Source organism: Solenopsis invicta, chromosome 15 (genome assembly GCF_016802725.1).
Source record: "Solenopsis invicta isolate M01_SB chromosome 15, UNIL_Sinv_3.0, whole genome shotgun sequence".
Taxonomy (NCBI): Eukaryota; Metazoa; Arthropoda; class Insecta; order Hymenoptera; family Formicidae; genus Solenopsis; species Solenopsis invicta.
The window spans coordinates 3,987,329-4,000,688 of NC_052678.1; the positions used below are offsets into that span (position 1 = coordinate 3,987,329).

The window sequence follows — 13,360 nt, forward strand, 5'->3', positions numbered from 1 at the left end:
GATTTGCTCGCCGGGGCACTTTATTATTCATCGCTACGTTGTGTATATCGCATTGAGCGTCACCGCGACGTCTTCGCCCACGCGCATCGGCGCGCATCTCTTCCGCGTCGCCCGAAAGGCACCGGTGTGTGCGGTTTACCGCCGCGTTTCGCTTGCCACCACGTCGTTGTCGTCGTCGTCGTCATCGTCGTCGTCGTCGTCTCGCGACCTCTCAAGTCGCACCGTCACGCTCAAGATCGGTTGGGATTCTTCAAAGGAGACTCGGCCTCTCCTGTAAAGTGCACTTGACTAACCTTCTGAAATTTCCACTGATTCTCAATCCTTCGCTCAGTCCAATCTGTTTCTCACTGCAGATGAGCGAAAATCAAGAGTATCTCGTTCTCACAGCGAGGAAAAGAAAGTCGAAATATTCAGAAGCGAATGTTACTTCTGACATTTTCTCTCTTCGATATTTACAGCTATAAACGATTTCGATTGCGATGATAATATAGACGTATCCGTGAAATATATTTCACATTTTTCTTATCGATTGATTTATTTCCTAGAAATGAAACGTAATATGTCGCCGTATGCAAAGGAAGATTTATTTCAATGAAATAATTTTATATCCCACAAATGAATTTTTAAGTATCTCTTTCACGGTGGAGCTTCGTCTGATAAATTGTAGTATGAATCAAAGAATTTTTATTATTCGGAGAAATTTATGGAGATTCTAAAAATACAGTATGTCGATTGTATTATAATCAGCTTCGGAACATTATGCGACAGACTTCCACGTAATGTTGAGAGAAAAAAAATTGAAATACCAATATTTCTTGCAACAGTTTTCGATATTTATTGATTGTAAAATAGGTTTGTGGTTGTGATGACGAAATCATTTCTGTGATATATGTCTCGTCTTGTTTATTAATAGATTTATTTTTCCGGAAAAAAATTTATGGAGTGAAATAAACGTTATATCCCACAAATTGTTAATTATTTCTGTAATAAATCAGTTATTTAAATATGACAAATTAAAACTTATTTTATCAAAATAAACCATTTATTTTCGTGTTGAGTGCTGTCTCTTGAAATAAGATATATTTCGCAGAAATGTATATTTTGTGATCTTGATTTTTTTATGATTAATAAATATCGAAGACTACGTCACAAGAGGCATTTGGTTTTCAATACATCGACATTTTTCTTCCAGTGTGGGTCTACCTCAACGTGGAATCGTAAAGGTTCTATAAATACTTCGGAATCTATTAAATTATGTATTTATTGTGAATTTCTGTTCGTAAATGGTTACGTTACTCGCTTGTTGCATTTTTAAACGATCAAAATAACGAAAGTCTCATATTGACAATATGCTTATTATAATCAAGGTTGAGTAAATTATTCATTTAACAAAATTAGGTTACAGTGAATGGCTTATAAAATTAGTTTAGTTACGTTAAAAGTTACATCGATAAAAAAAAACTGACTAGTTAAAAGTTACATTTAGATTAAAAGTTAATTTTAAAAAGCATTATTTATATTAAATTAGCAATTCGCAACTTGTTAAAGTTATATTACTCAAAAGAATTGTAATACGAATCATGGACATTTAATATTTTATTTGTAAATTAAGTTTATATGAAATAACAAAAAAACATTTTTTGTAGGATATTTTTTTTTACAGATAAACTTTTAACTTGGGAAAAAGTTAATAAATTAAAGTTTACGTGTTTAAAAAATAACTAGTTAAATTTAAAAATTAAATTAACTTAAAAGCTATTAAACTTCTAACTTTTTAACTTGTTACTGTCCAACTTTGAATATAATATATGTATATATTTAATATACAATAATTAATATTAAAATAAAATCGCGATAAATCGCAATTAAAATCGAAAAAGAATATGATCTCTCGCTGAAAATAGTGTTAATAATGTTAATAACTTTTTATATTTTTATATTTACATTCAATATACATATAAATTCATATATTATATAAATTTGTTGTCTTGTGAATTATATACAATAAATGAAGGAGCATGCGCTTCTAATATATGAGTAAACATAGTTAATACTCGCACGATCGGCGCGCGATTACTTGGAAGGACCTTTTCACTAGCGTGGAACATTTATTTTATTACGTGAAAGTGTATACTCGAATCGTCTCACTCGGTGACAGTCGCGGAAACATCGCCGTGCAGATACAGCGTGACCCCGGCCGGCGGCCGGCCGGCGATATACATCTCGCGTAAATATCTGCTGCCGTCGTATATCTCCGTTAACACGCGGATCGTGAATCCTGTACCGATCTCTCTCTCCCGCGGAGCTGCGCCTTCGCACGCCAAACGAGTTGAACTTTCCCAGCGGAGAGAAACGGAGAGGGAAACGCCGAATGACGCTGCCGGCACGACGACCACGACGACGACGATGACGACGACGACGACGTGCGGCTTCGTATCGGCGACCGACGGTCCCATTTTTAGCGGCTGAATTAGAAAGTGCGAGGACAGGGAACCTTGCCTACGGTATCTTGTGTACGGACGCACCGAGCTGTGTGCGAAATCGAACCACTGCACCGCACCGCCGCCGTCGCTGCGCTGTGCCGAGCCAACGTTAGGACTTTAGGCAGATTTCACTTCCGAGAAATTTTTATTCCGGACCTAATCAACCGTCGCGTAGATTGTTAGACGTCGAAGATTGATCGTCGTACTTAACCCTCTGAGGCTGACGTCAAAATCTGTAAAGCCTGGTGCTTACGATGCTAGAAATTGGTACGCGAGTCTTAGACTGCATTGAAAAAAGGATACTTGAATTTATTTGTGGAGTATACATTTATTTTAGTAAAATAAATTTTTATTTAAATACGGCGAAATAAAATTTTATTCTTGGTAAATAAATCAATTGTTAGGAAAAGTGAAATATGGGCAGAAATATACATTTTGTTATCACAATTAAATTTTTTTACAGTCTTTTACGATATCGAAGAAAGTAACATTTGCTTGCTAATGTATTTCTATTTTTCTTCCCGGTATGAGAAAAAAAAGTCAGAACCAAATTTAGAAACAATGTCACTTATTTATGATTCTTTTATATCTATTGGTTTTAAAAGAATTTGAGTACAGAATATATTTTTATGAACTGTATCTCATTTTTTTTTAACAATTGGTTTATTTGCCAGCAATAAAATTTTACTGTATTTAAATAGAACTTTATTTCAGTGAAATATAAATTTATATCACACAAATAAACTTTTAAGTGTTTTTCTTTTAGTGCAGATAGAGAATTGATCACTTGCATTAATCAATTGGCCGAGTTGTTCAAATGATTTTATATTTGTTTGATATGATATTTATTGAAATCTTTGATTAAAAATACGGCGAAATAAAATTTTGTTTCTAACAAATTAATAAAAAAACCAATTAATAAAAAAAAATGAGAATATGTTTCACAGAAATTTCATCGTCACAATCAATTTTTTTATAACTAATAAATATCGAAAGAAACGTCACAAGGCAACATTTGCCTGCTACACCGATAAAAAATTTGTAAATTTGACTAAAATTTTCAACTTGATTAAATTTTTTCAAATTTTTATGTATTTAAGTATAAATGCTTAAAATATAAATGCTTAAAATAAAGTTCAAGTAATTATATGTATTTGAGTTAAGAGTACTCAAATATTTGAACTAACAAAATTTAATCAAGTTGAAAAGAGTCAATTCGACAACTTTTTTTTCTCAGTGTAATACTTCAACTTTTTTTTTCAGTGTGTCCGAGATCTCGAATCGAGATCTCTAACAGACACAAGGCATAACACAGTTAGTAATGCAGGGTTTGCGGGATCCATTTAATTTACGTCGACTAATTAATTTCGAGGGACAAAACTTGGCTCGTATAAAAGAGAATAAGTATTACGTTGACTTTAATAACAATAATTAAAGTTTATAATTGACGGTGTACGTCCAATAAACGATGGCTTCAGAAGGTTAAAAGTAAAGATTCGTGAGACCGGTGCTGTTCGCTCTGAATTCCACGGCCGCTCGTCCACCGGATTATTTTGGAGCGTACACGTGTCGAAACACACACAGTGGAGGAACTACGTGGATGTTTCGAGAAGCTCCGTCATTGTTGTATCGAACGAGGGGAGAAAAGCGCGTACCAGGGGGAATTGTACCCGTCTTCATTTGCCCCCGGCCAAATCGATTGCGCGTACGCGTTGCCATCCCTACCGGGCACACAAAAGTTCGGTTGCCTCCTATGTAATCGCGGCACCCCTGTAGAAACCCCGGGACTCTTCCCGTCCCACTCCTCTCTCCCTGCTGCGTGTTTTATTACACGGGGAAAAGTGCTGCCCCTGCGATATTCGAGAGCCCGAGAGAGAGGGGAAGGATATTCGGTCAGGAAGGGACGATGAAACGGCAGTTTTCAATAATATTTCTCTAGCCTAATTATCGCCCCATCATTTTTTACGGTTTACCATTGCACCTGCGACTCGAGTGTCTCTAGTTTTCAGGTTGAGGTTGGACGTCGTAAACCGAATCACCTGATTGGCATGTAAAAACGTTAAACACATGATAATTTTATGACGCGTTGGAAATAGCTGGGGACACGTCGACGTCGACTGGGTGATAATTATAACAAGAGAGAAAGAGAGAGAGAGAGAGAGAGAGAGAGATGCGCAGACATTATTTTAAACCTTCAACTAATGAACGGTTATTCATAAAGGCGACGATGAATGTAAAGATCCCCCTTGGTTGGTGGCACGGGAATCTTTTTTTGTACTTGTTCTATCACTTTTTTTCTTTCAACCAAGGGATGGGAAGTGCAACGTTATAACGAGTTACAATAAGTAACGCCGTAACTCATTGCCATTACTCTTTTTTTTATAATTTGGTAGTGACGCAACAATTTTTCATATTATTAATAGTAAGACCGGGTTGAAATAGTCACGTTTGACAAATCAACTCGTTACCATTATGCGCTACTTGTTGAAAAATACCAACTTGTAACTTAACGTTCGTTACATAACGAGACAATTAACGAATTATTTTTTTCAATGAGCGACGCATAATGACGAGTTACGTGTCGAAAGCGACTTTTCTAATTCCGGTCTTATCGTTATCTTTATGAAAAACTGTGTAACGTCATTACCGAATCGTTACTACGAAAAAATAAAGTTAACGACGACTCGTTGCGCTTGTGTGAAACGCGTTTGTTACTTAATTCATTTTTCATTTTTACAATTTTTTTAAATAATTACTTGAGAATAAAATATTTTTGATTTTGGGTCTCGTTTATCGTCTTCAATCTGATTCTGAGATCTCGTTTCACATATTGTGGTCTAAGAAATGTGCTATCTGTTTAGAGATATAGCGTGACAAAGTTACAGAGTTCCATTTTTTTTCTTTTTTTTTTATAGAAAAGTGTGACGCTTCTCGAAATTTGCAAGCTTTCGCTGCATCTTTAAAATTCTGAACGAGAAAGCGGAACGACGTAATAATATTGAGTTAATTTAATTATAATGTGCATAACTTTCCGAAACGTTTTTTTTTTTTTTTCTTATAAAAATATATTAGTATTCAGGATCGATTTCTTTTCGTTATATCTAAGAAATGCAAATTTTTTACACTTGTGCTGCCGCCTTTCCGTCGACGAGGCGATGATTTGTCTGCGGCATGATGATGAACACGCATTCGGCGACGAAAATTATCGCTGGCGGTAACGAGCGGCAGCTCGAGGGGGTGACTAACGGTCGTGCGAGGATGATAGCGCGGCGCCGATAAGCTCGCAATAATAAACGGCGATAAACGCGAAACGCGAGTCCGTCACGTGTGATAGGCCACGATAGGCTACTTCGTCCGCATAAATAAACACGCTCGTCGTCGTTGCGCAACCTCCATCTTTCTCTCTCTCCTCGGAGATGCCCCGTTTTACACGACGACGAGGTATTCATGCATATTCACGCTGAAAAATTGCTCTACCGCTATTTTTAGTCCGCCGCCGCCGCCTTTGTGTCCCGTCATTGGGTCAGAGTCTCTCCGTTTAACGTTTAATCGCGTGAGGAAATAAAGCGAGCTGCACTGACTGGGCGATTCAAGCGTCGATCCGCGCCGTCGGCGAAACGAACGCGCGAACCTATTCGCGTCCGTTAATGGAGATCCGTTAAGCCCGTTGATGGAAGTCCATTAAAGCCCGTCCGCGGAAAATAAGATGCGGATCGTGATCCGCGAACTGCAATCACGGAGAACTAACAGAGGGACGATTGCGATGTTTCAGGCGATGGCACCTGCCGGGACGTGACCTCGACGGGGGAGTCCATGAGCGCGGTGCAGGCCCGTCAGGAGGAGGCGCGACGCAAGAGGCGCAGGAAGAGACGCTCCGGCTCCTCCGTGGTGTCCTCCTGCTTCCAAGGTAAATTCGCACAGATGGAGACGTCGAAAGAGAGGAAAGGTGGCGAGGGAGTGCTGACGTTGCCCGCGCAAGGAGAAACGCGATGTTCGTCCGGATCCTTTCGCAACACGGGGAAAAGATGGAAAGAAGAGAGAGAGAGAGAAAAAGAAGTGCAGTGCAGGATGAAGAGGGTGCGAGCGGAAGTCGCATCTTTCGAGTGGAGGGCCGGGATTATTCCGTGCGCACGCATCCCGCGTGGCACGCGGCTCTCTTTCTCTCTCTCTCTTTCCATCTTACACCGGTGACTTGCAGTCCTCCTTCGTAGGTACGTGTGACCTTGGACAAGTTCGAAGCGCTCAAGGAACTCGCTCACGGGAGGGAGGCGGTGATAATCGATCGCGCAGGCGGCCTGGAATTTTGCGCGCCGCTTGTTTATAAACACCGGAAGTTTGTTCCAACCCCTCGGAAGAAGGGGTGAGAGGGGGGTGGTTTCCGAGGCCGGCTACCACGGGAGTAAAACAATGCCCTTTCCGTCTCTTTCTCTCTTTCCGAGGGAGAGCCTTGAGGGCAGATTGCCGCTCTCTTCACGGGACTGTCGCGCGCACGCCGTTCCGTTCGTGCTATTGACGTAATTGGGCGAAGAAACATCGATATTTCCGGCCTCGCCGGAGAAACTCACGCGGTTTTTGTCTACCACCCTTCTAGCTGGTAAACTGGTTGGACGCGAAGAACGCGTCGGGATTGGAATTAATCCGAGCTGCGCAGCTGGCAAATACGGTTATTCGGCCACGGAGTCGCTCGCTCGATCGATACGCCGCGGCCCACGGAGAGCCACGAATTCGTTGGGTTTACGACACTCGGGGATGGTCCGTGTTTCAGCGCTGTAATTTGTAAATTTGTAATTAACCTACAGTGAGAAAAATAATTGTTAACTTGATTAAATTTCTTCAATTCGAATATTTATGTATTTAATTGTAAGTTAAATACATAAGTAGTTGAATTAGAGAAATTTAATCAAGTTGAACAATTTAGTCGAGTTACCTTAAATAAATAAAATACTTGAAGTTCCGTTTAAATAGTTGTATATTTAATTTAAATGTATAAATACTTGAACTTTGGTTTAAGTATTTATATATTTAATTTAAATACATAACTACTTGAAAAATCAATTTGAAAAATTTAATCAAGTTAATAACTCTTTTTGTCAACATACTATTTAATTATTCATGAGTAATCATTCATGAATACATTGATCAGCATCATCATTAATATTTCAGTGTAGGTAGAATAATTAATCTTCTTAATCGACTTATTGGACAATTGATTTTTAAAAACAAAACAAATATTCCTTTATTACTTTCAATCTTATTTGATCATTAGTGAATAAATTACGAAAAATTTTGTAAATATGTACAAGTGATTGGCATTGAAGAAATTTTTTAATTAATATTGCGTGATATTTTTTGAGAAATAAAGTATTATGCGAAAATTAAAATAATTTGTGAAATGCTATAAGTTTAATTGTGATTCTTCTTATCTCTTTCTTCCGACGAGTGTACATTTATTATTCGTAGTATTAATGTTTTTTAACTAAATTAAGTTAAAGTTAATAGCTTATATAAAATTAATTTAGTTGAATTAAAAATTATGTAAACAAAAATCTAACTCAGTTAAAAAATTACGTCAGGATAGGCTATGCTCAATAAATATATTTAGTTTAATATCCTTTCCTTGATTTAAGTCAATATCAGCTGATATAAAATAATTTATTTCAAACTTAGGAAATCTTTTTTTCAAGGAAATGATGTTAAAATAAATATATTTATTTAACATGCAATTTTTTTAAATGTAATTGTTTTCATTTTTATATAAATTTTTAACTTGGAAGAAGATTTAATAAGTTAACATTTTACGTTTTTAAAAATAACTAGTTGAAGTTAAAAAAAATTATTTAAAATTAACTAAATGGAGTTTTTAACTTTTTAACTAGTTATTATTACACCCAACTCTGATTATTCGATATTTACGCTTCGGAGATTCAATGAGACTCTGAAAAAATGTTCAATCGTCGCTGCGCCGTGAAAAAAATATTGATCTCGTTATAAGTGAACGCGAAGAATCAAGTTCGCAATCTCGGCTGGTTGCGTCACCCTGCACGTGATCGATTCGCGAGCTCGCGGCTCGGTTCGAGAAGCTTCCACTCCGCTGTCGGTGGAAGAAGCCTCGTGTATGCTTATCCTTCGCACACACTAAAGTCGATGGAACACTCGGTCGCGAGAGTCCGCGAAATTATCGCCGGGATTCTGCTACCGCGGGGTCGTCGCTCGTGAAAAATCATATCGCGCGGGTCCGATTTTATCGCGAGGAACGTACGCTCGCAATCAGTGACGATCCCCCTCACGTTGCTATTTATTATTATTTCGCTGTGCTGTGTCTGTTCTTTCGAATCGCTAATTGCGAATGGGTCGATGATCGCGCGATTTTCGAGGCACTATTTTCGACCGTGCCGCTGTTAAAATTGGCGCAGAAACGACGTAAAGACGTGGAGACATATTATCGGCTTCTGGTTGCTAGGCGCTAAGCGTCGCTGCCATGCGCCGCGTATCCTGACGTATAATATCGGGGCGAAAGGTGGGACGGGTCGGTCGGTAACGCGGGGCAGGAAGGGTGAGAGAGAGAGACGCGGTATAACGTCGGGCTGGGTAGGGATGGACCAGGGTGAGGAACGGAGGGCAGAGGCCTCGACGAGGAGGAAAGGGCAACCGGCGGCGTAGCCTGGCGCGCGGACTTCCGAGAGAGAGGGAAAATTCGGTGTATGTGCGTCGTAGTTCCACGCTACGATCTCGGCCACCCCCTCTCGACCTTGACATTGCCCAGCAGTTGGAACAGGACGCACATAACACACACAAACACACTCTCACGCATACACAGCGCGTTCTCGAGGTCCCAGGCTTGTTTAAACCAGAGATAATTTGGCCTTTCGGGCGTAACAGGCAGCTACGATACGGATGCAAGGCATAAAAAATCGTGACGTCCCTCCCCTTCAACGATTCCCGCGGAGTCCGAGAAATACCGAGAATATTCCGATGTAACCCTCCGCTGAGTTTCACTGCTTAGCTGGACACCGTGGGTCGTTGAGGGAATGTTGCGTTTTTCAAAGGGTTTTCGAGCTCGGGAAAAAAGTCTGGAAAAATTCTGATGTACCTACTCTTTCAATATTTAGGAATACGATTTTACAATTATTTAATCCAAAACATTTTTGTACGTGGCCGAGTAATTCAAGATCGAAAAATCTGGAGGTCTCGAAAGACCCACGATGTCTTGGGAGGGATAATGATAATAAAACTTGTCTCGCGGAGGATCTCCAGCTTATAGCGTGATCGTTCTTGTTCTCCCCGGAAACAGAAGCGAGTGAAAGAAAGAGAGAAAAAGGCAGGTGTTTCGACGCGTTCCGATCGCGGAGGAAAGCGTCTCTAACGCGCGGCTCTTGAGCGCCTCTCGATCGATTCGTTCTCGGCGTGCACGGTGCAGGTCCCCGCGCTTGTCATTGCAATGACAACGCGATACGGTACGACGTAATCGCCAATCGCGCTCGCGGAGAGCGGCGACGCGCAATTCCGCGCTGAATGAGTATCGCGCGGCCGGCCGCATTGATTCACGTTGCGGTGAATCCGTGTGCACGCTCTCGCGGATTCGAGAGGCTGCACGGGATGATTTTTTTTTTTTTTGCTTCGGTGAGTCCGAAAGTTTCGCAAGCTTTGGATGCGCCAACGCACGTCCGTCGATTCCACGAATGCCTCGATATTGCTGCAAATATCTGAGCGTTGCCTCCGTGCGCGCAGAAAAATGCTATTCTCCTACACTGGAAAAAAAAAGCTGTAACATGAATTAAAACGTAGTTTGATTCAATTAAACGTCGACGGGCTGTCACAAAAATAAATAGTTGATTCATCTAAATTTTATTCATTCGTCTATATTTGTTACTGTTTTTACTTTTAATCTTTTTGTTCCATAAATACTGTTATTGAGTTAACAAGATATTTCCAATTAGACTAATACTGTTGATTCGACAGTATGTTTTCCTTCGTGTAAAAAGAGACTTAATTTTTAGTTTTTTTCTTTTGAGTAAATTATTTTTACAAAGAATATTTTCAAAGATTACTTTTAAAATATACTTATCATTTATTTGAAACAAGTAATATTCCAAATATTTCATAAGCTCATATGTTCGTAAATCATCGTAAACATCAAATTTATTCAAAACATTCAGAATCCTAGTAACTTATTACTTTAATCAAGAATATTAAATTTAAATAAAAATTCAATTTGCTTATTCTGATTTTTTTCGGTACGATTTATAAAGATAATTCAAAAATCAAGAAAATATTCTTTGTTAAAAATAATTTGTTAGTTACAAGAAGAAAAAAAATAAATTACATAAATGTTTTTCTTAGCAATACAATTAATATTTTTCTATGTCTTGCTATTTAAAATTGCGTTTGCGTTAGGTATTTGCAAACATTCGAACGCATTAAGGTTTAAGTATACATGGAGATTAAATATTGAATTGAAAAAATTATTAATAAGAATTTTGTAATTTTAAATTGATTGGTAAAAATATAGTCGGACCTTTTATTAATTAGCATTTCTTTATCTACAGAAAAAATAGTTATTAGAAAATTTTGTCGTTTTTTGTTTCTATTGAAAAAAACAGAATTATGATGAGAATTTATTACATTAAGTGAAAAGCTAATATTATTCTATTACAATTAATTAATCGAATTGTAACATCAAAATTTAAGCATATTTTGACTATACAATACGCTAAATGTTATCAAAATTAAAAGCTGAAGGCTTCTTAGGTTTCTTTTTTTTTCTACTCAATAATATTAAACAAAAAATTTTGGTCGCAAATTCTCGAATTTTGACCCTGAAATAGCTATAAAAAATAAAAAAAAATGGTTAATGATTTTTGCAGCGAATATGACTTAATTTTGTCGCAGTAAATAACTTTTAAACGAGTTAGTGCACCCAAATGAACCTTTACATGAATATTTATTAAAGTTTTATTAATATTAAGAAAATTTGATTTAGCATTAAGTCGTAATGCCATTTCTTCATCAAATTTGCAAATAAGTAGAATAAATAGTCTAATTACTTACATTGTCCTAAATGCTGGAAATTTAGTCTTAAATGCTTTCTTTTGGAAGATTGAAATTACAATGAAATGTTATAACAATAAGTAAACTTTTTAAGAATTCCAAAAAAATTAAATATAGTTATGTAATAATGTTTATTTATAAATTTAAAAAAGCATTTGAGTTCGATTTTCCAGTTATTTAATACCCTATTATAAAACGTGATTTTATATAAGGATCAAGAGCAAACAAAAAATTAAATAACTTTTGAACTAATAGAAAAATATGCTTAAATTTTATGCAGACACTGTACACTTAAACGTAACAATATATAAAATTTGTAAATATTTTGAGATGTGACATATGTATACATCCTTGAAAGATAATGTTATAAAATTTTAATAATTCCAACTATAAAACTTTGTTATATCGTTGTGGTAGCAAACAAGTGACATCTCTCTTCTATTCAGAAATGCTTGAGGAATAAAACTTTCATACGATCTACTATAGTTCTTGTAACACTACAGTAGACATGTGAAATGTATGAGAATATGCAAGATGTGCAGGACAGAAACATCGAACGCTTTTAGTTTTTTATTTTCTTCTTTGTTCGTTTTTCTGTGACTGCGGGTACGCGTGAGCGTACATTATTAAAGTGTCAAACAATCGAAGAGTTTGTAAGGAAGAACTTCTGCTGATGTTACAGAACTGTACAAACTGACAGGAGAAGTTCTTGGGGAAGGCGCCTATGCCTCTGTCCAGACCTGTACATCCCTCTACACGGACCTCGAGTATGCCGTGAAGATCATTGACAAGATCCCCGGACACGCGCGTGCCAGGGTGTTTAAGGAAGTCGAGACGTTCCACCATTGCCAGGGCCACCCGAACATCATACAGCTGATCGAATTCTTCGAGGACGAGGAGAAGTTCTATCTTGTGTTTGAGAAGATTAACGGTGGCCAGTTATTGAACAGGATCCAAGAACGGATTCACTTCACTGAGAGAGAGGCGAGCCAGATTGTCAAAGAGATTGCGAGTGCGCTCGATTTTCTTCATAAGAAAGGTAATTTCGCGCGAATTTATATAATTGATAAGAACCTCGTTAGGATATGTACTGTTTATTATTCTCGAAAAGAGTTGCAATTCATCTCATATTGATCCCGATATTTATACTTTTTTTTTTCATACCTTACGTATTTCGTTGTGTGTTCAGGTATTGCTCATAGAGATCTCAAGCCCGAGAACCTCTTGTGCGTGTATCCGGACAAGTTGGCACCAATCAAGGTGTGCGACTTCGATCTTGGATCAGGTATCAAGTTCAACAACTCGCTGTCTAGTCCTGTGGCAACGCCGCAACTTTTGACACCGGTGGGCAGCGCCGAGTTTATGGCGCCGGAAGTGGTTGAGGCTTTCATCGGCGAGGCCAATTATTATGACAAACGTTGCGATCTCTGGAGTCTTGGCGTTATTATGTACATTCTACTCTGCGGTTATCCGCCTTTCTATGGGAACTGCGGCACCGATTGCGGTTGGGGCAGGGGAGAGAATTGTCAGGCCTGTCAGGAATTGCTCTTCACCAGTATTCAGGAGGGCAGATACGAATTCCCCGACAAGGAGTGGCGATGCATCTCCGAAGACGCGAAAGATTTGATCAGAGGCTTGCTCGTTAAGGAGGCCCACCAGAGGCTCAGCGCCGATAGTATTTTGAAACATCCCTGGATTAATCCCGGGCCGACTTCCGTCGAAACTGGTGATCGATCACTTACCACGCCTCATATCATAAGGTAGATATTACTTCTTTCACATTTTCTGTTTCCTCTCCAATTGCTTTATAGTCACGTATAATACGTCCG

General features: G+C 38.3%; 1 protein-coding gene across 1 annotated transcript in view; it reads left to right on the forward strand.

Moving 5' to 3' along the window:
• The window catches only part of LOC105205494 (MAP kinase-interacting serine/threonine-protein kinase 1), a 30,493-nt gene that overhangs the window by 11,321 nt on the left and 5,812 nt on the right, over positions 1–13,360 (forward strand). Inside the window, exons 2-4 of the mRNA XM_011174862.3 lie at positions 6,256–6,390; positions 12,214–12,570; positions 12,721–13,291. Coding sequence (XP_011173164.1) covers positions 6,256–6,390; positions 12,214–12,570; positions 12,721–13,291 — 1,063 coding nt within the window. The remainder of the gene's footprint in view (positions 1–6,255; positions 6,391–12,213; positions 12,571–12,720; positions 13,292–13,360) is intronic.